The sequence below is a fragment of the Giraffa tippelskirchi genome, chromosome 7 (genome assembly GCF_054371585.1).
Source record: "Giraffa tippelskirchi isolate mGirTip1 chromosome 7, T2T-mGirTip1v1.2.pri, whole genome shotgun sequence".
NCBI lineage: Eukaryota > Metazoa > Chordata > Mammalia > Artiodactyla > Giraffidae > Giraffa > Giraffa tippelskirchi.
In genome coordinates, this window is record NC_137281.1 from 33170817 (window position 1) to 33197034 (window position 26218).

Genomic DNA, 26218 nt, shown 5'->3' on the forward strand with positions numbered 1-26218 from the left:
AAGGTCTCTACAGGAATTTATGCATCTATATTACAGAGAGATGTATCTTGACATATATTTATAGACCTAAGTATACTTATATAGAACTTATATGCAAAAAATCACTACTGCCTTTAGGAAAAGTGCCTTGTATTCAAAAAGAATGTTTTGTGTCAGTGGAGGAGAATGAGATTTTGTCATATCCAAAGAACTGAAGGTAAGTTTCAGAGCTTATTTTCCTCAATCTGGAAATTCTGACTACTTCAGTGAGATCTCATATCAGTTTCTCACTTTGGCTTAATGTGCCTCTAAGAATGCTTTGAAAGATACATGGGACTTTAAATTGCAACCTTGGTTCTTTTTACCTCCTCATAGTAGAAATAAGCCTTAGTGATTTTTCCTTCTTCCTATCTCTCCCTATTACCTGAGTGCTCTCCTTGTCCAAGGCCACTCTATTCTCACCTGAAGAATAGTACCTATCACTTCCTCAAATAGCTCTGGTGAGGGGCAGTTCTAAAAGATATATAAGAACAATTCCAACCAACAGTGTATATATAGACAGACATAGATACATGCCTATCTACATATATATACACATACGCAGGATAGGCTCTGTGTACATATGTATTTGCATTTAGTTGTTAAAATCCTTAAACTCCAAGATGAGACAAACAGATTAGAATCTCAATTCTGCTATCATTTTAGCAGCATAAGTATCAGCCAGTCATAAGCTCCCTAAAATTCAGTCTTCAAATATGTAGAATAGAAGTAATGTTGCCATCTTTAGAAGTTATTACAAGAATATAATGATACAAAATAATTAAAAGCAATAGTGGAAACTCATATTAATTATTTAATAATAGTAGCTAACAGTAAATGACTAACCTATGCGTTAATATCTAGTATCCCCATGTGCAGATTGCATTAACTTGCGTAAGTCTGAATACAAAGTAGTGGGTCAATATTAAGTCAGTTTTCATAATGGAGCATTTATAATACAACCATTTATTCAAATGGTATTAAATTCCTTTGTTTTATAAACTCATTGCTATAAACTGAAAATCTTGCAAAGAGTGGCAGTGTACTGCCATTTTAAACGAATTTGCTTCTCAAACCTTTCCCTGGGCAGCTGACTGTTTTTTCCAATCTCCCGTGATTTACACATCTGTCTACTGCAGTGGGAAGCCATGCCGATAGGTGGGCAGAGGCGGGCCGTGCATCGATCTCTGCGACACACCATTAGCCGTCTTCTTTCACTTAATATTATCTGACGAGTCTTGACCAATTCAATTTTCCTTCTGACGACATTGTTTAATAGAATTAGAACTCCTCCTGCTCTCATGTCATGTTTTATGCTTAGGCAGATTCAAAGTTGTCTCTTCTTAATTTTGTCTTAAGTCATTTTAGCTAATTCTCCATTCCCTTTTAATCCCGATATTAAATGAAAGGCAAAACATTTCCACTGGCCTCGATAATATTTGTCATTCTCTTGCAAAGTTCAGAGTGCTAACTAAACCATTTCATAGAATTGTTCCGAATTGTTTAGCAATTTGGAACTTTTACTCTTGTTGTTTGCAACTTAATTATGAATTCATATTTTAAAATAGACCATTTTGGTTTTATCAATGGGAAATAATTTCTGTTTTATTTTGAAATTCCTTTTTTTTCCTAAATCAACATATGCCAGGGATAAGAAAGTTCCAGTGACCAAAGGTCAGTTCTTTCTAACAGAGAAGATCTGCAACTTTTTGTTTACAGAGGACTGGGGTTTTTTTTTTGTTTACTAAGATGAAGTTTTTACCATAAAATTAAATGTCGATTTGTAAACAGACACCAACATTTCCCTAATCAGCAATGTTCTTATTCTTTAGGATTTTAGAGTAGAAAGTTTATTAGGGAAATCAGAGGGTATATTTTACCAAATATGTGTTCTGTTGAGAAATAAACATAGTACAAGTCATAGCATTAATCCTAGTTCATCAGTTCAGTTCAGTTCAGTCACTCAGTTGTGTCTGACTCTTGGTGACCCCATGAATTACAACACGCCAGGCCTCCCTGTCCATCACCAACTCCTGGAGTTTACCCAAACTCATGTCCATCGAGTTGGTGATGCCATCCAGCCATCTATTGTCCCCTTCTCCTCCTGCCCCCAATCCTTCCCAGCATCAGGGTCTTTTCCAATGAGTCAGCTCTTTGCATGAGGTGGCCAAAGTATTGGAGTTTCAGCTTCAACATCAGTCCTTCCAGTGAACACCCAGGACTGATCTCCTTTAGGATGGACTGGTTGGATCTCCTTGCATTCCAAGCGACTCTCAAGAGTCTTCTCCAACACCACAGTTCAAAAGCATCAACTCTCTGGTGCTCAGCTTTCTTCACAGTCCAACTCTCATATCCCTACATGACTCCTGGAAAAATGATAGCCTTGACTAGATGGACCTTTGTTGACAAAGTAATGTCTCTGCTTTTTAATATGCTATCTAGGTTGGTCATAACTTTCCTTCCAAGGAGTAAGCGTCTTTTAATTTCATGGCTTCAATCACCATCTGCGGTGATTTTGGAGCCAGAAAAATAAAGTCTGACACTGTTTCCACATAGAGTCTATTAAATGTGCGTGTGTGTGTGTGTGTGCTCAGTCACTTCAGTTGTGTCCAACTCTGTGACCCTATGGACTGTAGCCTGCCAGGCTCCTCTGTCCATGGGATTCTCCAGGCAAGAATACTGGAGTGGGTTGCTATGCCCTCCTCCAGGGGATTTTCCCCACCCAGGGATTGAACCCATCTCTCTTATGTCTCCTGCACTGGCAGGTAGATTCTTTACCACTAGTGACACCTGGGAAGCCAAGTGTAATAAATTTCTTTCCTTTTTTTCTCCCTCTCAGTGATATCAAAGAACTCTATCTTTTAACGTCTGTAATGAAGAAAAGCTATGACCAACCTAGACAGCATATTAAAAAGCAGAGACATTACTTTGCCAACAAAGGTCCGTCTAGTCAAGGCTATGGTTTTTCCAGTGGTCATGTATGGATGTGGGAGTTGGATTAGAAAGAAAGCCGAGCGCTGAAGAATTGATGCTTTTGAACTGTGGTGTTGGAGAAGACTCTTGAGAGTCCCTTGGACTGCAAGGATACCAATCAGTCCATCCTAAAGGAGATCAGTCCTAAATATTCATTGGAAGGACTGATGCTGAAGCTGAAACTCCAATACGTTGGCCACCTGATGTTAAGAACTGACTCCCTGGAAAAGACCCTGATGATGGGAAGGAGTGAAGGTGGGAGGAGAAGGGGACAACAGAGGATGAGATGGTTGGATGGCATCTCTGACTCAATGGACATGAGTTTTAGTAAGCTCTAGGAGTTGGTGATGAACAGGGAAGCCTGGCGTGCTGCAGTCCATGGGGCTGCAAAGAGTCGGACATGACTGTGCAACTGAATGAACACCTGAGGTAGTATTTGTTAGCCTCATTCTACATATGAAGAACATAAGGCAAAAAATAAAGTCAGCAATGTTGTTGTTCAGTCGCCAAGTCCTGTCCAACTCCCTGTGACCCCATGAACTGTGTCATGCCAGGCTTCCGTGTCTTTCACTATCTCCCTTAGTTTGCTCAAACTCATATCCATACACATAAAATATTTTGACTTCTGCCTGTTTCCTTCCCAGGATACTGAAGGCAATGCTTAGCATTTAGCTGACCATTTTCGGGCACCTTTCATTAGTATTGCCTGAACAAACTCATTTGTAACAAAATAACGAAAACAATAATACTGATATAAAAATAACTACAACTGCTGAATGACTTGTCATGATAACAAGGGAGATCAATGATGAGATGCTTGCAATGACAGTACACAGGTCATACAATAGTTTATATATGTGTGCACATTTGCCTCTGTGGGTGCGAGTGTGGATGTGGGCCTGGGTGGGTGAGTGTACATCCCCATCTCCAGTGACTTTCCATTGAATAAATGGAAATGAAAAACAATTTTAACACTAGATAGACTATTCTACAAATTCCCTTCAGTCTCTACTATCATTGACACTGTATTATTGGGATTTATTAAAATATCCTCCTTTGGGACATCCCTTGCCGTCCAGTGGTTAAGAAGCCACCCACCAATGCAGGGAATACTGATTTAATCCCTGATTGGGGAACAAAGATCCCACATGCTGTGGGGCAAGTAAGTCCACATGCTGCAACTAGAGACGCCTGCACAGCCAAAACCAAAAAACTCCTCTTTGAACAGTGTTAATTATGGTTCTCTCCACCCTCCATTCTATCTGGAAAACCTAACCTAAATGCCAGATTCTCTCTGAGGGTTTTCTTGAATAGTGCATTTGTTTTCTCTTGCTTCTGCAAGAAGTTGACACAAACTGATTCAGGACCATATGAATTTATTACCTCAGAGTTCTGTAGGTCAGAAGTCTCACCGGGCTAAAATCAAGGTTTGGGGGCTGCATTCATTCTGAAAGCTCTAAGGGAAAATCCATTTCCTTGTCTTTCCATATTTTAGAATCTGCCTGAATCCTTTAGTTCATGATCTTTTCTTCCCTTTTCAAAGTCAGCAATATAGTGTTTTCAACTCTCTCTCAGACTCTGACCCTCTCAGAAAGTCCTTTGTAAGTACCTTGGACCCCCACCCTGAAGAATCATGGATAATCTTCCCATCTCAAGCGCGTTGACTTATCACATCTACAAAGTTCAAAATACCTCCCGCCATGCAAAGCAATGTATATCTGCGAGTTCTGGAGATTATAACCTGGGCATCTTTAGGGGAGACAGTATTCTACCTACTACAGAGGAAAATCAATCTTGTCTCTGTCATTATATTTCCATTAAGCGTTTAGACCACTAGTACATTTTAAATTTAATATAGATTTATGTGCATTGTTTTTCATTGTGGTTTCATCTCTTCCCTTCATAGTTAGAATCCCAGAGGGCATTGAAATCTTATCTCTTCAATTCAATTGGAGCTACTTGAGGATATTCCTACCTCCTGGACACCTTTTGATTCCAAGAACATCTGACATGAGTGTGGTTTATTAAATTGAACTTAAAAGTTTTGAGACAGACTAATTAAACTTTGAGTCAGTCAAAGCAGAAGCAGCAAGGGATGATTGAGTTACTTTGTTAAGCGATTTTTGTTACCAGGCAAGACAAGACTGGCAATTAACATGAGCCTAAAGGGGTTCTGAATGAACCTCCCCAAAATGGTGGCACTTTGGGATCAGACTATTTTGAGCTAAAGGCAAACAAAAAGTTTTACCTCTCCCTTAACTACCTAAAATAATTTAGATAGAGGGCCTGCCCCAGAAAGAGAGTTGTTTCCAAGAGATCACTTTTTCTCTGAATGTCCTATTTGCATGGCAGAATAAACATCTAATCACCAAATATCTTCTCTCCTTACAGTCCTGTGAATCACCCTCCCCTTTGAAGTTCCAGGCCCCTGTCCCATTCCTTAGCTCAGGATAGCATATCAATTGTCCAGCTTGTCGTTAGGTCTCATTGTCTTTGTGGAGCCCCTGTACACAAGCAATTCCATTTTTATCTGTTGGGACTTCTCTGGTGGTCCAGTTGTTAGGAATCTGCCTTGCAATGCAGAGGACACAGGTTTAACCCCTGGCTGGGGAACTAAGATCCCATATGAGCCACTAAGCCCATGCACCACAACTGAAGATCAGGCACCGCAACTAGAGAGTCTGTGCGCCTCAATAAAACAGCTCACGAGACGCAAGTGCCGCAATGAAGACCTGACACAGCAAATAAGCTAATCTGTTATTCTATGTCAATTTTATTTTTTGAGCATCCAGAAAACCTAGAGGCACAGAAGAAAAATTGTTCCTCCCCAAGAGGTAGTCTTTCAGGAAAGCTAAATCTAGAAAGTGAGTTTTGGGGATTGCCATATTTTTTAGAATGGGTGTATTTTCTAGAATAGGATGCAGTTAATTTTGAGAGGCCATTAACTATCACAGCTGCTGAGAAAAAATTAGAAAGGAGTCATTTCAGTCTTTTATCTTTAATGCTGATTACCAAGATCATTCTTGTATGATCTTGTACCAAGATCAGGTGGTGGTAATTGCCTCATATGGAAGGATTTAAACTTTACTTTAGACTGTAGTCCAAAGAGTCGGACACGACTGAGCGACTTCACTTTCACTTTCACTTTAGACTGTAGTCCAAACCCTGACAATCATAAACTTACTTATATGCCTATCTTTAGAAATAAAGGAGGGACTAGTCATTAAGATAATCCTATCTTTGCTCTCAATTACTGGAAGGGTGGAGAGTTATATTGTTCAGGGACTATGGCTGTAGGAAATAACAGAGAACAGGCTACATAGTTTCTTCAAATTCAGAGCAAAATAAAATTGGGTTTTTCTATTGATGATCCTCACCATGCCTACAACCTATGAACATTCCACAAACAGAGAATCTGAAAGAAAAAGTCAAGTCACTGCAGGGTGAAATATACTCCATTTTGAGGAAACAAAGACACAAGATTTTTAGGTTCAAAAGCATTGTGCTGTTTGTTTCAAAGACTAACTTCCGTGACCCCCTTAAGAGATATTCACTAATATTCTCAATTTTGAAATACAAAGGTTAAAAAAAAAAAAGGTTAAATAACATCAAAAACACTAAAGCACAGATATGAATTAATATTTAAGTGTCTAAAAATATAACACTAGGAAAATGCATTAATTTTTAAATGAATAAATTGTTAAATTAGCTGTCACAAAATACCTATCTCACTGAAGGCATGCTCTAGGTAGGTTAACTTTTCTGACTTTGCAATAACCTTTAAGTGGGTACTATGTTTGCTGAAAAAGCATACTCTATTTAAAATTAAATAAGTTTCTCATGGACAAACTGCTAGAAAAGCAAACTATAAAAAGTCTTCTAATTTTTCATAGAAGCTGGTATTTTAGAGCTTAATATATTTCAGATAATGTAAATTTAGACCTCTGAAAATCAAAGTTCCTGACTAGAACCCACAAGGTATAAAAGTAAAACCTACCTTCTTACTAAACGTATTTTATATGGATTTTAATTTTTTAAAAGTGATTTATTTTATAATTTGATGCATACCAGTTAACAAAATCTAGTAAATCTGAAGCTCAGTTGTCCAGGAGTAGATTTCTGGACAAAGTTGAAGAATGCGTGACAGGGAGATACAATGATAGGTTTCTGCATAGGAAGGTGTGATAGTTAACTTTGTATCAATTTGGCTGGGCCATGCTGACCAGATATGGAGTGAATCCTTATTCTGAATCATTCTTCTGAATGTTTCTGTGAGGTATGTTTAAACAAGATTAACATTAAAGCTGGTAGACTTTGAATAAAATGGATAATCCTCCCTGACATGGTGGGCCTTGACCAACTGGCTGAGTTGCCCTAATTGAACTAAGAAGGACCTCCTCAAACAATAGAATTCTAACAACAGATAACCTTTGGATTTAAACAGCAGATTTTGGATTTACTCATCTCCATAGTCTTGTGAGCCAATTTCCTTAGAATAAATTACCTTTAACAGATATGTATAGATATATAGATTGGTTGTTTTCTGTTTTATTAGTTGTATTAGCAGTAGCAGTAGCAGTCCTATCTATCTGTGTATGAAGCACAGATATAAAGATAGATATAAATATATCTATCTAACCTATCTATCTCCTATTGGTTCCATTTCTCTAGAGAACCCTAACACAAAGTGAGAAGGGAATGATTATTCAGAAATAAATATAAGATCAACTAATGGATCATAAATAAAGCACACCATCAATGACATATTAGTGTATGTCATAAAGGTAAAAAGTGATCTGTATGGATGAGGCAAATAAATGAACATGTCTTAGCTACCAAGGATTGTGCTACTTGCTTCAAAATTTACCCCCATAGCCTCCCTATGAGATATTTATTATCATCTTCAATTTTCAAGTAATGATATTGTAGACCAAAAAGATGTACAACTTGAGAGTTGTGAGTTAAGTTTTATTTGGGGCAAAATGAGGACTGCAGCCTGGGAGGCAGCATCTCAGATAGCTCTGAGAGACTGCTCCAAAGCAGCAGTGGGGGAAAGACAATATATAACGTTTTGGTGAAGGAGGAGTTCAATACCATGAAGCACTCATTTTACAAAAGGTTTTTTGTTAGTCATGAGGATCTAATGTCACCATGATGGGATTTAGTGCTTCTCTAGATATAAGGAGATGCAAGGATTGAGATCATAAAATCTGTTCCTGAAAACATCCAACTATCTAAAGACCTGTCCCACCAGATTCCTGGAGCACAGAGTGCCTCACTCCACCCTGAACTCCCTCAGGGGTTGTTGAAGGTCAGCAGCTATAGCAGCATGGGGTTCAGTCTCCATAGAGGCAGCTGGCAAACGCCTTTGTTGTACAGTCATTGGCAATGCTCTGGTAAGTGCCAATTTGTAGTTGGCAATATGGAGGCCTGAAAAGTTAAGTTATATAGTCTCACGCAACCACAAAATTTAGGGGAAATGCCTAAATCTGTCCTATTTTTCAGTTGACCTAGCACCTCAAGCCTAATTTGATTGAACTGCTCTCACTCATCCAAAGGCACCACTACCAGTTAACCAGATACCTAGATATCTAGGTATCAAGCTCATATATCATGAACAAACTGTTACATTAAACTCAAAGTACATAAGTCACATATTTTTGAGTTGAAGGCTCCTAATGGATTTGTTCATCACCACTAGTTTATGTGCTTCCCTGATAGCTCAGTTTGCTAAAGAATCTGCCTGCAATGCAGGAGACCCCAGTTCAATTCCTGGGTTGGGAAGATCCGCTGGAGAAGGGATAGGCTACCCATTCCAGTATTCTTGGGCTTCCCTTGTGGCTCAGGTGGTAAAGAATCAGCCTGAAATGTGGGAGACCTGGGTTTGATCCCTGGGTTGGGAAGATCCCCTGGAGAAGGGAAAGGCTACCCAATGCAGTATTCTGGCCTGGAGAATTCCATGGCATTACTGACGCGATGGACATGAGTTTGAGTAGGCTCCAGGAGTTGGTGATGGACAGGGAAGCCTGGCGTGCTGAAGTCCATGGGGTCTCAAAGAGTTGGACACGACTAAGCAACTAAACTGAACTAGTTTATGTGATACAATTCATGTGAAGTGTCATAAATATAAGTGGCATATATGACATTCAGGTACAGTTTATATGTAGTTCTAAATCACTGCACATGTAGCAAAGTTAATTATTGGAAATTAACATTATGGGGGTATATTATGCCTACAGTCATCATGCTGGGCTCTTGCAATAGAGAGAAACCTTCAATGGCTCCTCTGTGACTGTGGTTTATTACCTCAATGATTTTGTTGCTTGTTGTAACCCAATATGTATGTTAGTATACCTTCAGGAATAGGTTGTCGTCCAATTTATTAGTTGGAGTACCTTACATCTTTCAATGGTAGGGAAAATTTTATATTGACAAATCCAGAGTTTTTATTGAAGTTATATTAGTCCTATCTATCAGAGATATGCTAGAAAATCTATAACTCCCACCAAAATGATGCCCATGTGAGCAATTCAGTTTATGAAGTGCAATCTTCTAAGGCAGGCTTAGGGCTCTGTGATTCATTTTTCAACCTATGTGATGTTTAATGATTTTGTCAAATAAAAACAAATACACAGTTCTATGTCCATCATCAAATTATGCCATTCAATTTGTAGCTTACACTATGAAAAACGACTTCCAGATATGGAAGTCTGAGGACTAGGAAATAGCTCCAGTCTATGTAATTCTCCATCCTATTTGGACACAGATGTGTGCAATGGATGAGAAGTTATTTGGCTTATTATTACACTGGGAGTTTTTCAGAACAGAGTAATGACATTGTTTCATTATGTCAAACATGTAGATATCTACCTGGGGTACACTATTGGGCCAAAGGAAATGATTATTAAAAAATGCAACCATATAAAACAAGAGGGAAAAGAACTGAAAGGTCCTTATCTTGTTTAAATCAATCCTGAATCCCATTTTCTAAATGGCTAAACAGTAATTCCCAAACACATTCAATTTTTTCTTAACCATCATAATCAGAATATCAAGGAGCATTTTTGCAAGTTATTTGTCTGCGTGTGTGTGTTTGTGTATGTTTGGTGTGAGTGCATACACATAGGGCTTTTAGAAGGCTGACTGTATAATTCATATTCTGTTTTCATCTTTTTACATGTTGTTTTCTTAAGAATTAGATATCAATATTAAACAGGGTCAAGAAAGGTAGACCTTTAGTTAAAAAAAAAAGAATATAGTTCCTTCTTTGGAGGATATGATTTCTACAAATGCAGTTTATGTTGGTTATTTAGATAGCTATAAGCAGCCCTTTTTAAAACAGCCTTATGATAAGTCCGTTGTGTTTTTACATTTCAGAGGCAATGAATATCAACCTCATTTTTCACATAAGGTTAATATTCTGAGATTCCATTATTGCCTCTGCCCAAAGAGTCAAGTAGTTAATATTTGCTAATTATCCTTCCAAGGTCCTTTTCACTTTAGTCTTTTTGTGTCCCACTATGAGACACACAGGGATTTAGACCGACTGTGTAACCCCCTACAGGTATTAAATGAGGTTCAGTTGAGAGGCATTGGGACATGTGTTGAAATGCCTCCGGACCACACATGAAGGCTTTTTATTTCAACATTCTGAGAAAGCAAATAAAGCATAGAATGATTCACCAACTAGCCCAGGTCTCAGAGTTCATTAGTTGGGAGTTTAGACTCATACTCAACTTGTCAGATTTAAAGGCCTATGTTTTATATGTAATATCACACAGTCCCTGGAAGTCGCAGAATTCCAACCATAATGGGATAAAATCACAGACACATGTCAGATTTAGCATTTATCATCATAATGTTCAGCACAAAAAAATTCATCCCCCTCTGCATGCAAGACGCTGCCATTAATTATTTTGCCTTTTTCTTACACAACACAGCACATGACTCAAGAAGTCTAATACGAGAATGGAATTTACACTTTCCATGATAGGTCCATTTTTGAACTGTATAGAACAGATTCACCTCTAATGCTATCCTAACCAAAATTTTATTACCAGTAACTAGTCAGACTTTATCTAGAGAAAGCAGGTAAGTATTAAAAGTAGAATCTTAGGGGACCTTTCCTGGCAGTCCAGTGGTTAAGACTCTGCATCTCCACTGCAGGGAACAATATGGCCAAAAAAAAAAAAAATAAGAAAGGAAAGAATCTTTTGGACCAAAGACTGTCATACAGAGTGGAGTCAGAAAGAGAAAAACAAATATTATATATTAACACACATATGTGGAATCTGAAGAAACTGGTATAGATGATCTTATTTACAAAGCAGAAACAGAGACACAGACAAGAGAACAAAGATATGGCTACCAAGGGAGAAAGAAGGGGAATGGGATGAATTGGGAGACTGGGATAGACATATATATATATATACTATTGATACTATATATAAAATAAATGACTAATGAGAACTGTATAGCAGAGGAAACTCTACTCAGTGCTCTGTGGTGAACTAAATGGAAGAAAATACAAAAAAAAAAGGGAATATATATATATGTGTGTGTGTGTGTATGTATGTGTGTATACATAGCCGATTCACTTTGCTGTAGAGCAGAAACTAACACAATATTATAAAGTAACTATACTCCTAATTTTTAACTAACTTAAAAATTAAAAGCTGTCCCAAAGGGAAAAAAAAAAAAAATCTTACCATCTTTGTCATCAATAGTGACATCAACAGGCTTAAGCGGAATGAAATGTTGGAGACTCGGGGATATAAAAGCGACAACACAAATAAATTAATAATAGGGCAGTGGCTTTCATAATGGAAGTGCTAATGGAAAAAAAAAAAAGAGTCACCAGTTCAAGTCAAATACTACAATAAAGGACATGGAACAAATTGATGCCCAATACAGGCCAAGGACAACACCAGAGGAGTTTGGTGTGAAAGGGAAAAGCTACAGAATACAAATCACAACAAAATATTTTTTTATGCTCTAGATCTCAAATCCAAAGATTTCAGATCCATGGGTATTATAAATGTGGTGCTCTAGACTTAGACTATTTCACCAAAAATCTGCGTGATACATGAAATTATTTTACATGGTAGATAGATACTAGAACTGAATGCCATCAAATAGCTGAGACAGTGACTTCCTTTTTCTTTCTCATGTACTCTAATTACATAATAAAGTCTCCAGTTTTATATTCAGTTCATTTCAGTTGCTCAGTCGTGTCTGACTCTTTGCGACCCCATGAATTGCAGCACACCAGGCCTCTCTGTCCATCACCAACTCCCGGAGTCTACCCAAACCCATGTCCATCGAGTCAGTGATGCCATCCAACCATCTCATCCTCTGTTGTCCCTTTCTCCTTCTTCCCCAAATCCTACCCAGCATTAGGGTCTTTTCCAATGAGTCAACTCTTCGCATGAGGTGGCCAAAGTATTGGAGTTTCAGCTTCAACATCAGTCCTTCCAATGAACACCCAGGATTGATCTCCTTTAGGATGGATTGATTGGATCCCCTTGCAGTCCAAGGGACTCTCAAGAGTCTTCTCCAACACCACAGTTCAAAAGCATCAATTCTTCAGCGCTCAGCTTTCTTCACCGTCCAACTCTCACATCCATACATGACCACTGGAAAAACCATAGCCTTGACTAGACGGATCTTTGTTGGCAAAGTAATGTCTCTGCTTTTCAATATGCTATCTAGGTTGGCCATAACCTTCCTTCCAAGGAGTAAGCATCTTTTAATTTCATGGCTGCAATCACCATCAGCAGTGATTTTGGAGCCCCCAAAAATCAAGTCTGACACTGTTTCCACTGTTTCCCCATCTATTTCCCATGAAGTGATGGGACCAGATGCCATGATCTTAGTTTTCTGAACATTGAGCTTTAAGCCAACTTTTTCACTCTCCTCTTTCACTTTCATCAAGAGGCTCTATAGTTCTTCTTCACTTTCTGCCATAAGGGTGGTGTCATCTGCAAATCTGAGGTTTTATATTAACATGTTTTATATTAACATGTCTTTAATACTTTATTAACACTTCTTAATTTCTCTTTTGTAGTTATTTAAGTTTCCATTTATTTACATTTTAAAAAAAAAAGGAGCTTAAAGGCGAATAAGTAGAGGCAATGCAGACATGGTGAAAATTATGGTGGTGTAATATAATTATTCAACTTGAGAAACAGAACACATCTAGATGAAATGGTAAGGCATCTATCTGAGTGTTAGCTGCTCTGTCATGTACAACTCTCTGCGACCCTATAAACTGTAGCCCATGACTCTACTCTGTCCATGAAATTCTCCAGGTAAGAACACTGGAGTGGGTAGCCATTCCCTTCTGTCGAGAATCTTCCTGACCCAGGGATCGAACTCTAGTCTCTTGTGTCTCCTGCATTGCAGGCGGATTCTTTACCACGTGAGCCACCATAAAGGCATGTGAATCCATTAGCAAAATCTAAGGACTAGTCTATCTCTGGTCATTTCTAAGATTTTAAAGAGGGTCAAAGACATGTGCCAGCTGAGGCAAGAAATAACACAATTCATGATCATCTACTGACTAAATAACATGTCCTGGATATAATGATGAATGAGATTCAATTCCTGATGATCCCTCTCTCCAGCACTGCAGTATGCTTGTCCTTATTTGTTTATTCTCGCATTGAATTTTTTTCTGTAGCAGACTTTCTTGGATAGTTGTAACTGCTACAAATGTCTTTCAACCCTCTGTACCGTGAATTTACTCATAGGCTCTCTAATTACTCCATAGTATATGCCATATAAGCATCTCTCTTAGAATCTGTCTTCTTCTGAAATAGTCTCAGTTCCTTCCATCATTTTTCAGTTTCATCTTCACTATCCTGGTACCTCACCACTAAAGGAATTCCAATTTGCCCATAATTTTAAGTATTACGCAGAACTGAATTCACTGTTTTATATCTACCAATATTATTTTAGGGATCAGAAAAGACCTTATCAATTGAGCGTTAATATAGAAAAGTTTTGTCTATTTTTGCTTCAGCCCAAGATTACACTGCCTTTGTGTATTCTGTGGTTGACTCTAAATGAAATTATTACTTGTTTTCTTAAAAGTATGGATACTGAACACATGTTAATTTTTTTAAGCTTGTGAGTTATATAATTAGAAAACTAGCAAAATATTACCCCCACCAACAAACACACGTTCTTTACCAAAGTTATCTAAATTTCTCAGGCAATATAAATAAAAAGAATCTAAATTTCTCAGGTAATATAAATAAAAAGAACAAAAAAGAGGGCCACATAGAGAGTAAAATATTTATTGGTTATATGGCTCTTTATCTTTCATGAGAATTTTTTTGAAGATCTCATATAGCCTGAGAGAGAGATTTCTTGTTTCTTGTTACATCAATTCCTTCCCCTTCCAACGTACCTAATCACTCACATGTGTGTGAAGATGCCCTTTTGTTACTGGTGGGACAAGGGAAAGGGAGTAAAACTTTGGCAGAAAAGTCACTTGTTGATGTCACGTTCACTCTCTGTTAGGAAGATCCCTTGGAGAAGGGGATGAGAACTCACTCCAGTATTCTTGCCTGGAGAATTCTGTGGACAGAGGAGCCTGGTGGGCTACAGGTCCAACATTTTCTTTCTTTCTTTTTTAATGTAGGTAAGGGGACATCCAAAGACATTCTGACTCCAGGTCTCTGACCAAGATCTGGCCAGTCCTTCTCCAACTTTAATTTGCATACAATTCCCCAGAGGATCCTGTTAAAATGCAAGTGTGTATTTCCTGCCTCTGGGGTGAGACCTGAGAGTCCACATTCCTAGCGAACTTGTTTTAGGAGAAGTCATGATACTGATCCACAAACCACACTCTAAGGGATTAACAGAAATCTGTCAGATTAAAGTTTCCTGTATTTGTTTCCAGTTCTGTTTTTCACTGGACTGCCTTAGGTTTCATTTACCCAGTAAATATGTAAGCAGCATCTGCCATGTTTCAGATGTTCATTCAGGAGTGATATTTCTCCCATTTAGATGTATGTTCAAAAAAGCAGGTCTCTCCTTTAAGACCTCATTGCAGTTGGACAAGCATTTCAAATACTGCTTTGACATTAATGTTAAGAACAAGGACCTTGAGAATTAGATTTAATTTGAACACTAGCTCTTTCACATCATCCCCTTGGCACCTTGGGTAGATTAACAAAATTCTGAGCCTCAGTCTTCTCATCTATGAAGAATTAAAAGAGAAATTAAAAGATATAATGTTTTAAATCATGGGTAGTATCTGACATGAGTAATATATTTTTTAAAAATTCCAATTGTTATTATTCTTGCCCCAGTTCTGGCATTCACTGAGCAGTAGAGAAAGCAGAACCTATAGGCACAGACATATTTAGAGGTAATCCATGAGGGCTGGGGACAGAGGAGGGGGCTCACATATAACAATGTTGGGGGATCCTGCAAACAGGCCCTTGGAAGTATTCACTTCCCCAATCCAGAGATCTTCTTGTGCATCAAAATTGTTTTTTCTGTAATGACAAAATTGTCTATATTCAAACTGGAGTCACTCAAGCAGACAGGTCTACCTTCTGTACAAGCAAAGGAAAGAGACATAGCAGTCAAGAAGGATACCGAATCATCCAATGAAATTTTGAAACCAAACAGGGCTGATGGGGCTCCCAGGCACAGAGACCTTTCTGTCTCCCATTTCTTGCCTCCATGACCATCCCTGAGTTCCAATGGGTGGATTCAAACAGTTTTTAATCAAGGGAGGAGCAGCCAAGAAACCACCTGAGGCAAGATTAAAGGGACCAGAGAAGCTCATCAAGATTAGGAGACCTGACCACCTGATAAGAGATTAAGGGACCTGCAAGTCCTGATAGGAAGAGCCCACTCATTGGAAGACCCTGATGCTGGGAAAGATTGAGGGCAGGAGGAGAAGGGGATGGCAGAGAATGAGATAGTTGGATGGCATCACTGACTCATTGGGCATGAATCTGAGCAAACTCGAGGAGATAGTGAAGGACAGGGAAGCCTGGCGTGCTGCATTTCATGGGGTCAGGAAGAGTCGGACGCAACTGATAGATTGAACAACAAAATATATAGTTCCAAGGATACAGGGGGCTTTCTATCCTGGGGTAAAATGCTGTGGGGAGTGAAAACCTCAAAGGGCAAGGGACAGTCCTGCAAGCAGAAGGCAGAATTAGAAAGAGGGAGGGAGGGACAGAGGTGGCAGGAACACTGCCACTGGAAATGAAGGAGACTCAACTTCTAGCAATAATCCAGTTGCTGACCTACCAAGTCACCTATTTGAAGATCCTGAAAGTTTTCCCAACCTGTGGAAAGTTGATCAAAAAAGAGGGCTGTGAGAGTCATTCTGTGGGTGGAATGAATGGTGAGAGAAATCTTAAAATGCAGTGCTCAACATTTACGCAAATTGACCACTTGAATATGGAAGCACCTTGTTCTGTGCCAAGCTGCTTGCTTGCATGCAATACATTCATTTTAAGTGTTATTAAGATGCCGTGGTGTTTAGATTGTAGGAGAGAGAAATATGTGCTTAGACCAGAGCACAGGGGGAAGAAACAGTAAGAACGTGTCAAAAGAAATAATCCATTTATTATTTCCAAGAGCAGTTAGAAATCACAGTCTGGGGATGAGAACTGTGATAATTTCATGTAATTCTGAAACGCTTGTCACTTCATCATAGTATAGTTTGGACACTATCTTACTCTCCCCTCTTAATCAGAAACAGAGATGGGGAGGAAAAGAGAGTCAGAAAGAAAGAGAAGATAAACATACTTGTCTGTCTAGGACAGGGGTCCCCAAGATCCAGGATCTAATGCCTGATGATATGAGGTGGAGCTGACATGTAATGATAACAGAAGTAAAGTGCACAGTAAATGTAAGGTGCTTGAATCATCCCCGAACCATCTCCCAAACCCCATGTTATGTTAGTTGTTCAGTCATGTCTAACTCTTTTTGACCCCATGGACTGTAACCCTCCAGGTTCCTCTGTTTATGGGACTCTCCAGGCAAGAATACTGGAGTGGGTTGCCATTCCCTTCTCCAGGGGATCTTCCCAATCCAGGGATTGAACCAAGGTCTCCTGCATTGCAGGAAGATTCCTTACCATTTGAGCTACCCAGGAAGCCCAGCCTCACAAGGTCTGTGGAAAAATTGTCTTTCACGAAATTGATCCCTGATGCCAAAAAGTTGGGGACCTGCTGATAGGTGACCACAAGAAAGAAGAATTAGGAGACTATATTCTGGTCTGATGCCAAGTTTGGAAGGCAGGAAGATGATGCAAGAGTGAATGACCAAAGGATAAAGAGGTGAACTTTGGGGGAAAATGATAAGTCAGGTTAACACTTGAGGCAGTAGGGAGAAAACTAGAAGCTGTATTACAGCTTCATAAAGCGCTTAGTTATAGAGAGGCTCTGTTGTCTTGAAATCTTCTGCTTCTACAGGGCTGAAAACCTTTCCTGAGGAGCCTGACAGATAAAAGACCAGCAAGAAGGACAAGCATTACTGGCAGTAGCAATTAGAGACCCAGAAGCTAGACTGGGAAAAATGTGAATTTGTAAGAAGAGTGAACTTCTGCTCTTGTCTTCATTGCCTTTCTGATCTTACAGTGGAGGACAAGCATGGGAAGGAGTGTGAGAGACTGCGGCCACATGGTAAAATGTCAGAGCACTTGGCAACCATCAGCCTCCGTGAAGGGTGTTTCTCCCTCAGGCTCATTAATCTTACCACAACAATATCTTGTGTACACTGGCATTTCGGAAACTTCCCCATTACTGCTCTCTGATAATCACGCAAATTGAATTATTGTTCCCTAGTGTGACTTTCCTGTGCCTTTTCTTGTAACCAGCTATGACTACATCAACATGAAATGGGTGGGAAAATAGAAGAGGTGACTTTGCAAAAATTTTTTTTTTTGACTCTTTGGAAAATGTCATGTCCTCTATTGTAGACTTTGAGAGGTCATTTTGCTTCCCATCTACACATAACAAACCATGTCCATCTTTTTACATATCTGCCTTTTTTCATGGTTTCGTTTGGGCTTGGTCCAAATTAAAATGGAGGGAGAGACAGTGCTTTCATAGCAAACTGAGATCCGGGGAAAACATGTGAATTGAATAAATGAGGTGCAGTAAAAACATGTAATTCGATTAACACAATGCACTTGAATGTACTCATATAAGAATTGACTCATACTTTTTTTTTTTCTTTTTGGTTTTTACAGTCTACATTTAAAAAGCACTGCCAAAGAAAATGTCATCCTCATTATAAAGAAGAAAGGGATAATCTGGAGAAAATGTCTGAAATGCAGTTACACAAATGTATAAACAACTGTGTTTTATTTATTTTATTGCCTACTCTTTAAAATTTTATTCCTGAACATCAGGCAGATTCTGTCTTTGTGAAAGAAAAAATTACAGAAGTGACCTGGGAATTTACCTAGTTTCTATGGTCACATCCAACAGGAACAGAACATCCAGATTAGAAATAACTTATACCATCAGGAACCTAGTTTTGATTGGTGAACAAAGTCAAACTTCCTTTTCTTATCTCCTTATCTCCATAATATCCTATTAAATTAAAAATTGTAATAATTGTGGTTTCTAGAGAAGATAGTGGGAAACATTAGTCACATACATTTTACATTATGCTTTAAAATTGATACGCCACTTTCACCTTCCCTTTCCATTTTATCCTCTCCCCAGTGGAAATAAATAATGGAGTCCCACTGTGCAGGTAACAAAAATGGAATTGCTTAAAGCCAAACAGCAACTATGTAAAAAAGCTAAAGTTCAGAGACATAACTTGTCCACCGAACTAAAAGTTGTCTCCTACATTATTTGGATCGTTCTTCAAAAGAAGTGTCATATAGAAGGTACTTGAACATACTTATGCTACAGATAAGAATCAAAAATTTAATCAACAATGACAACAATGAACTAAATGGCTCATTCAACTAATAATATTTAAAGGTGATTTAAATTTAATTTGGTTTCATTTCAAGCTTTAGGTTCTTCCTTCTACACCATGGGGAGAGATGAATATATTTCTCATCAATGTATGGAGGACTGGGGAAACAAACCACAAAGCACTAAAACACATTGACTTAAATTGCCAATATTGAAGTCAGATTTCCATAATAAAAATGCAAGTTCCACCAGCTTGTCCTTGGGGAAGTTTACTTAATTTGTCTAGTTCAGAATTCTTGCCTATACAATGGAGTGACATAAAGATATCCTCTTATAAACAACCCATAAAATACTTCATGCAAGTGCTTGACACTATGTCTGTTGTTTAGTAGATAGTCAATGAAGTTTTGCTGAGATGTATGATAATAATTATTCTATTTTCCACTCAGTATAGTCTAGAATCTAGTGCATTTGGGGTTTAAGTCAATATCTTGATTCGACACACTCTTCCTCTGAAGGGCAACATACCAACCATTCTGTAACCATAGGGTGCATCTGCTAAGGTATAATGGGTAATATATTTTCTCTATGTCTTGAAGAGAAGGCCAGCATTACTGAAGCATGTTTGCTGACAGCAGCCTGTGTACTAAGCAGAGACAAGGGTACAGGATACCCCTTTTTGGTAAAAGGGAATGAAGCCTATATTTTAGGCTTTTCATCTGCTTGTGTCCATTATCCACAGGGATGGCAGTGCTACGGTCACATGATCATATTTTTATAAAATTTACGAAGTAAGACATTTTAACCTCAATTAGTCACATTTGCATTCATAATTTTATATTCTTTACCTTAAAGGAGGTTTTGCCCATATGATAAAAACCTACAAAACAGGAACAGGAATACGTATCTTTTAGAATATCTCCCACATATATAGAAATTAGGCTAAGACAATGGTTTCTCTCCTTCCCAACCCCCACATTTGTCCCACTTCTCCCTTGGATTAGAGTTGAGGTGCCCTGTGGATATTCTGGGGATCCATTTAACTGGAAACTGTGCTGGGACTATGTAGATTTAGCAGAATGTACTTAAGTGATTCAGTTGTGCTGTGTGTGGTAATTACTGCTATTCTGTCTCAGTAAAAGGATTTCCAAAGGCTTATATCACTGATAGGTAGTATCAATGTTAGAACTCCCAGCTCTACGTGGGGGGCTCCACAGTATGTGATAGAGGAGAGAAAAAAAAATTGAAATTTAAAGCTTGGTGGAATATTCCTCCGACCAACACACATGGAACTTCAAAAAAAAAAAAAAAAGGATTTAGTTCTAACTGAATCCTAAACAAACTGTAGTTTTCACCCCATTAATAATATACTTTGCAATTCAAGAGAAGTAAATAAACAACCAAACTTGTTAGAAGGCTAAAATTAACTTTCAGTTACAAAACATAATAATATAAAATTGCCAAAAGATTGCAGCCAAATAATTTAGAGAACAAAAAGTATTGTGGAAATGTTTCAAGAAGTTATTAATTTATAAATATGTTGTCTTCTGCATTATGTGGCATTTGTAATTTTCAGTTTATAATCCATTGTGATTTCTTCACTCATTCTTAATAAATACTGCATTTCATACAAATCTGCTTTCATAATTATGTATTCTTTATATTTAAGAAGGCTCCACTCATATTACACTAAAGACCTACAAAAGACAAATGCACTTCTTCTAGAATATCTTCCAAGTATGGATATAGAATTTAAGCTAAGTCTGTTCAAGTAATTGAGGGTGAATTCTCACTCAAGCAACACAGAATAGAAAGGCAAACAAGGGGAGGGGAAAGATGGCATCATGTTACATAGTCATTTGACTCTTTTTACTTTCCTTTTGGGCTCTTTGAGCGATTTTACCTGAGGCTATATTGTGGAACTCTGAAAGCCCCAAAAAGGAATATTCTCTCTTGATTTGTCAGAGCTACCAGAGGGATTTTTGGAAGAAAGAAACTATATAAATAACAAACAAATAAATATAAACAGAAACCTGAATAGGTATCACAAGGATTCAAAAAGGGATTGAAAAAGCAGCAATAAAGAGAATCTACTGGGAATAAAGAGACTGGAAATGTTTCCACTGATTTATTTCTATTCATCTCCCACCATGTTCCTTTGCTACATCAGCATTTTTTTTTTAACATCTTCAGTTACAAATTTATGCAGTAAATATGTGTTACATGGCAAATACATGCAAGGATCTGAGCTATATGATAGGATACCATGTTGGGCAAAAATTTAGGCTCTATATGGAAAATATGGCTAGAGTGACAGAGGACCAAAACCATACCCAAATCACATAGACATAACTCACAGTATTGATACATGCTACAAAAAAATGGTGTAGTTAAAAGAGATACAGAGGGGCATGCCCTGGTCACAGATATCCAGTCTCTTTGAGTATATAAGATTTGAGCTACTTTCTGATGTATGAATAAAAGTTTGTGAGGAAACAAGTCAGGAAATGGGTATTGGAGAAGGAATGATGAACATTTCAATCAGAAGAAAAACATATGGGGCAAAGTCACGATTATGAGGGAGGATAAGAAAACAAGCCATGACTAAAAATAACTCAATTTGTCTTTTTAGAAAAGTAAAATATACTGTATCAGGTGGATGAGTCCCATCACCATCACCATTATCATCCTTTCACTACCATCACTACCACAACTTCCATAAGTACACGTGCCAGTACATATATAAGACAAGACAAGGATGTTCACTCTTGCCACTTTTATGCAACATAGTTTTAGAAGTCATAGCCACCACAATCAGAGAAGGAAATAAAAGGAATCCATATTGGAAAAGAAGTAAAACTCTCACTGTTTGCAGATGATATGATACTACACATAGAAAACCCTAAAGGTGCTACCACAAAACTACTTAGAGCTCATCAATGAATTCAGTAAAGTTTCAGGATACAAAATTAATATGCAGAATTGGTTGCATTACTATATCCTAACAATCACATATCAAAGAAATTAAGGAAATAATCCCATTTACCATCACAACAAAAAGAATAGGAATAAACTTACCTTAGGAGGCAAAAGACAGATATTCCAAAAACTATAATACAGTGATGAAAGAGATCAAAGATGACACAAACAGAAATATATACCATGTTCCTAGACCAGAAGAATCAGTATTGTCAAAAGACTATACTACCCAAGGCAATCTACAAATTCAAAGCAATGTCTATGAAATTACCAAGGACATTTTTCAGAAAACTAGAACAAAAAATGTTAAGATTTGATACAAAAGACCCCAAACAGCCAAAGCAATCTTGAGAAAGAAAAATGGAGCTGGAAGAATTGGACTCCCTGACTTCAGACTACACTACAAAGTTACACTAACTAAAACAGTACAATACTGGCACAAAAACAGAAATATAGATCAATGGAAGAAGAAAGAAAGCCCAAAATAAATGCACACACCTATAGTCAATTAATCTATGACAAAGAAGTCAAGAACATGCAATGAAGTATCATACTCTTTTGATTACTATAGTTGATAACACACTTTAAAATCAAGAAGTGTGCTGCCTCTAGGTTTGTCCTTCATCAAGTTTGCTTTGGCTGTTTGGCGTCTTTTGTAGCTCTATATAAGTTTTAGGGTTATTTTTTCAATTTGTTTATAAAATTCAATAAAGCTTTTTTTTTCTTTTTTCAAAAAGAGAAATGTAACCTTGAAATAACAGCAACAACTACAACAAAAGCCTGTATGAATGTCATTTACTTTGCTTAAACACTCTCCTTGACCAACACAGCTTAAACAAAGATTCTTCTTGTTCAACTGTCTGATGTTCTTGTTTTAGCCTTAATTCTTCTTCTTTCTCTTTTTACTCTCATACTCTAAGATTGAGCAATTAGCAGTGTTTACTGGTGCCTACCTTGTCATTTCATGTTGGTTTCAAATCTTTGCTCATGATCTTCCTCAACCACTGCATGTTCTTCTGCAGCTTTGTACACCTAAAAAACAACAAGGAAAAAACTCAGTCTCAGCAGCCAACTGTTCTGGAAATATGCTGCTGATACCAGTATTTTCCACTATATTAAAATCATCTTAGTGCGTGAACCACATATACTTTGCGCTCAATCCACTGGAAGTACTCATTCAGTTCTAAATGACTTATGCTCTGTCAATAGGATATTGTTTGGCAGTTAAATCCCTCTGTCTGAAAGGCTAGATAGCTCATTGTAAAAGAGTTTTTTCATAACAATATGAATGCATCAGACAGACCATATTCTTAACAGTTGAACAGAGAAACAAAGAAATGTCTCTGCCTGTAGGCCATTTTGATATTGGAATCTTCTTGCCAGCAAAGTTCCCGATTAATGTTCAAGAAAGGCTATTTATTTTGGACCATCATATCAATGATATGTTTTATTTTGGAAAAGAATAGCATTTGACTCTATAGAGATAGAAGCAGACAGAAGACAGTAGAATAAAAAAAAAGTTTTCTTTTTTCTATTCAGTTTTGAGTATGAAATATACATCAAGGTTAGTTTTTGAGGTCTGGTTGTTTTCCTGTGTAGTTATTATGCCCATTAGGCACTCATGAAAACAAACATGATGAACAACCAAAATATTTCAGAGGAAAGCATAAACCCAAGAAGCTAGCAAATATACGTTATTTAAAAGATGTGTTTTATATACAATATGTATACTGTTGTTAATCTGATATTTTATAAACATGAATATAAAAACAAATCAATATAACTATATAAATGTGTGTGCTTCTGCTGTGACATGTACCAAACCAATTGGTTTCCATATAAAAGCTCATTTATTTACCACAACCTTATAAGATCAACCTTATTATTTGCAAATGTGAAAAATCAAACTCAGAGATTAAATGATTTAAATCTTAATTTTGTTGATTTTAAAAGCTATGTTCTTCTACTAAATAATAACAACCACAGAAATAATATAAAAAATCATAAGACTCAACAGCAATCAGTACTATAACTTGAAAAGCTTCTTATACTTATTAAACTCTCATCATATACCCATCATTAATGCTACAGATATATAGTATAATGTTCTCATCTCTACAATACAAACTTGTTATCTTCCTTTGACAAAGGATAAGGGAAAAAGGGAACACAGTCACAATGACCAAGTGTTAGACTGCTTTTACATCTTGAAACTAGGGTGGTGAGTTGGGCATTCTCCCTGAAGAACTCTAGTTGCTAACATGCTATGTTTCAGAATCATTTGTATGTGTGGCAGTATGTATGCAATGCAAGGTTACATATACCCAGGTAAATATCAATTAACAGTTAAATGTAATGTGCTAGAAACCATGTGCTCAAGAAATGTTATTTCTATGACAAACTGGCAGAACTGAGCATCAGTCCTGAGAAGTTTCACTACATCCCTTTAACAATCTTCTAAAGCCTTTAACAATCTTCTAATGCCATGACTCCAATGCTATAGTGCTTCAAAAGGGACAGACTCAACATATCTATAGCAAGTCTACTTGAGATGAAGTTACCTGGATTCCCTTCTCTTTTAAAATAAGACTTTCTTCAGAAAGAGAAAGACAAATACTGTATATTAATGCATATATATGGAATTTAGAACGACAGTAATGATGATCTTACAGCAGGGCAGCAAAGGAAGAACAGACTTTTGGACTCAGTGGGCAAAGGCGAGGATGGGATGATTTGAGAGAATAGCACTGAAACATGTGCATTACCATCTGTAAAACAGATGGCCAGTGCCAAGTTTGATACATGAAGCAGGGCACCCAAAGCTGGTGCTCTGGACAACCCAGAGGGATAGGGTGGGGAGGGAGGTGGGAGGAGGGTTCAGGATGGGGTGGGGGAAACACATATATACCTGTGGCTGATTCATGTTGCTATATGGCAAAAACCATCACAGCATTATAAAGTAATTATCGTCCAATTAAAATCAATTTAAAAATAGTTATAATGATTAAAAAAAAAACAAAAAAAATGAATAAAGTAAGACTTTCGTACCTGGCACAGTGTCAGTACATACATGGATGTAGTTGAGTGGATGTGTGAGACAGTAGGAGTATGAGTATTATAGCTGGGTTTCCGCTAGGTTTAATGTACTAGACACTCTACATGCCATATGGCTTTATTTCTTGAATACTATGTCAGTGAATTAGGAATTCATGTTCCCATTTTAAAGAGTCAGTTATTGAATTCTACAAGTTTAAAAAACAACAGAAATACATAACTTGATATTTTTGCTTATCACTGCTAGGCTGTAATCATTTGTCTTTCTTCCTGTGTGTCTGACGTATGAGCGCCACTTGTTCATGCAAAGGCACCCAAGAATACTACTGGTCCAAAACACAAAAGAAAGTTAGGAAGAGTTTATCATACCCGCATCTTTTTTCCAAGATGACTTTTATTTGTACCTTAGATAAGAGAAAACCACAGGGGCTCTAGAAGCAGAACTATTCATTTTGGGATTATTAACATTTTATTTTTATGTGTGTGTGTGTTAGTCACTCAGTCGCGTTCAACTCTTTGAGACCTCATGGACTATAGCCCATGAGGCTCCTCTGTCCATGGAATTCTTCAGGCAAGAATACTGGAGTGGGTAGCCATTCCCTTCTCCAGGGGATCTTCCCAACCCAGAAATCAAACCCAGGTATCACTCATTGCAGGCAGATTCTTTACCATCTGAACTACCAGGGAAGCCCCTATTTTTATTTCTGTATCTGTCTTTGTTTAGATGTGACTATAATTTTGATGCTAAGGTAAATGATATCTTTCTTGAAAATAGAGCCAAACTGGTATTTGATATACTAAGTTGGGCATAATCACTTCACTGAAGCTGTACTGTCCTGTTGATAATTATCCTTAGTCTCCTAATGGCAGGTCTCTGTGGGGGGAAAAAAAGAGACGGTACCAGCAAGTAGTTGAGAAATAAAATTTAGAGAGACTAAGTCACTGAATTAAAGTACAGTAGCATAAGAAAAAAAAAGCTATATATTTAGGAGAAATTTGGGGTTTGTAAGCACAACTTTTTCCCTATGTTTGAGAGAGACACTAGTATAGTTACTGCATATTCATTTGTTTTCATTTTTCAGCTCAAAGTATTTAAAAAATAAATCTTTCTCCTTCTGTGGTTGTACACACACACACAACTGGAGCCATTATTAAGATGTAACTTTTACAAAAACCTCAACTATTCTTCACATAGTTTGCTTATCTATCACAAATAGTAATTCACTGAGAGAAGACTATGGAATCATACAATACTATTTAGACCTTTAGTTAAATAGTTC

The 26218-nt window shown here is 37.5% G+C and overlaps 1 protein-coding gene across 2 annotated transcripts in view; it reads right to left on the reverse strand.

Moving 5' to 3' along the window:
• Window positions 1–26218, reverse strand: part of LOC145514265 (uncharacterized) — a 985725-nt gene that overhangs the window by 161896 nt on the left and 797611 nt on the right. For both annotated transcript variants that reach the window (XR_014060002.1, XM_081511613.1), the window contains exon 6: window positions 22838–22916. Coding sequence is in view for 1 of the 2 variants with exons in the window: in XM_081511613.1 (XP_081367739.1) it covers window positions 22838–22845 (8 nt within the window). In the remaining variant the exon portion in view is untranslated. The remainder of the gene's footprint in view (window positions 1–22837; window positions 22917–26218) is intronic.